Source organism: Perkinsus marinus, assembly GCF_000006405.1.
Source record: "Perkinsus marinus ATCC 50983 genomic scaffold scf_1104296961108, whole genome shotgun sequence".
Classification (NCBI taxonomy): Eukaryota; Perkinsozoa; order Perkinsida; family Perkinsidae; genus Perkinsus; species Perkinsus marinus.
Genome location: NW_003205861.1, coordinates 1 through 1,555, shown reverse-complemented (window position 1 = coordinate 1,555; position 1,555 = coordinate 1). Strand labels below are relative to the sequence as shown.

General features: G+C 54.0%; 1 protein-coding gene across 1 annotated transcript; it reads left to right on the top strand.

Moving 5' to 3' along the window:
- Nucleotides 1–403: 403 nt before the first annotated feature.
- Nucleotides 404–1,343, top strand: Pmar_PMAR010359 (conserved hypothetical protein; the record flags this gene model as incomplete). The annotated part of the gene is made up of 2 exons (XM_002772483.1): nucleotides 404–1,238; nucleotides 1,270–1,343. 2 exons carry the CDS (start codon nucleotides 404–406, stop codon nucleotides 1,341–1,343), a joined length of 909 nt encoding a protein of 302 aa, XP_002772529.1.
- Between the last annotated feature and the right edge of the window lie 212 nt (nucleotides 1,344–1,555).

Sequence of the window (1,555 nt, the reverse complement as noted above, 5' to 3'; positions counted from 1 at the left end):
TCACATGAGCGACAACAGTGCAACGCTGGCGGCGAGAGATGCCGCAACTGCTTGGATTTCAACCAGCAGCAAGCTCGTCTCGGCAAGCCCGGTCGTCGCCAAGCCAACCACAAGGCCACTCCGCCGCTTGTCCCAGCGCCCAGGCCTTTTGCCGTCGTCTGGCCGAAAGGACAGACTTTGGCGCGGTGGCAGCACCTAGTTCTAACTAATGTTAGAGCTAGTGCAGCTCAACCTTGGGAAAAGGCAAGTTGCGTCTAGTATTATCTGTACTTTAGGAGCAGATGTGGTACTCTGTCAAGAAGTACCGAAGTACTTTAAGCCACCCCCATCCTATTCCTTCCATGGTCGGAAAGGATGCGGGGTTGGCATTTTGCTTAGGAACGGAATTGAAGGAACGTCGATGATGGCCAACGAAGACTTCTGTTTAGTTAGGACTCGTCTCGGCACCTTCGCATCACTTTACGCCCATCCCAACAATTCGGCTCGGCGAGAGAAGGCCTTCCAGGATCTGGAAGAAGCCTTCGCCATCGTCGGCCGATTCATCTTAGGTGCCGACGTCAATGGTTATTCTGCGTTATGGGGGTCTCCCCTCCCCACCAGCAGCACACATGACGCCCAGTGGAAGATTGGCGACGACTTCCTCACCATCTGTCTGCGTGGACACGGGATGGTCTTAAACAGGCCAGACCTGTTTCCAGACCCGACCTTTGTCGGTGGTGTTGGAAGCTCGCATATTGACGTCACTGTGGCGTTCGGCCGAGTGCCGTTACATGAATGGAAACTCTCCGATGAGTTTTCAGGTAGCGACCATCGGTTGATTCGAATTAGTTTTCAGGACTCTGCACCTAGTATTCCCCGGAGACTACAACTACGACTCACTGACCACAAGAAGGTCGGTGAAGTTGCTGCGACCATCCCGGACCACTCCTCTGCTGTGGAAATCGCCGCTACACTTTCGGAGGCTGTAGCGGCCAACACCCCTCTGATGGAGGGACGTGACTCACCTTCTTGGTGGAGTCAGAAGCTGACGAAGCTGAAGCAGGGTCTCAACAAGGCGCAGAAGAAACTCCAAGCAGCCAAGAGGAACGGCGCCGTGCTCCAGATCGAGCATTGGCAAGAAGAGCTTCTGGAGCGACGAAGACTCTACAGGATCGAAGTCCGCGCGGCGAAGAAAAGGGCCCGGGATCGCTTCTATGCATCCCTTAAAGACTTTTCAAGCTGCATCAGAGGCCCTAAAAGTAAGTCTTCTGCTGCTGTTCTTAACGGCAGGCCAGATTCCAACCAAGCGGAGTATCTACTACAAAAGCTATTCCCTCGAGACGATGACCGACAGCGAGGTCTAGACAGAGCTGGCGTCCGTCCGATCAATCGAGACCTGGTGGAAGAAGTCACAGAGGACGAAGTCTTACAAGCGATTGGAAGGTTGAAGATCTCGGCTCCTGGCAGCGATGGCGTCAATGGGGAAGTCTTGAAGAAGACTGCGCCACAGCTTGCTGCTAAATGGGCCGAAGCCTTCACAGATATCTTAAAGACTGGAGAATACCCAGAGGAATGG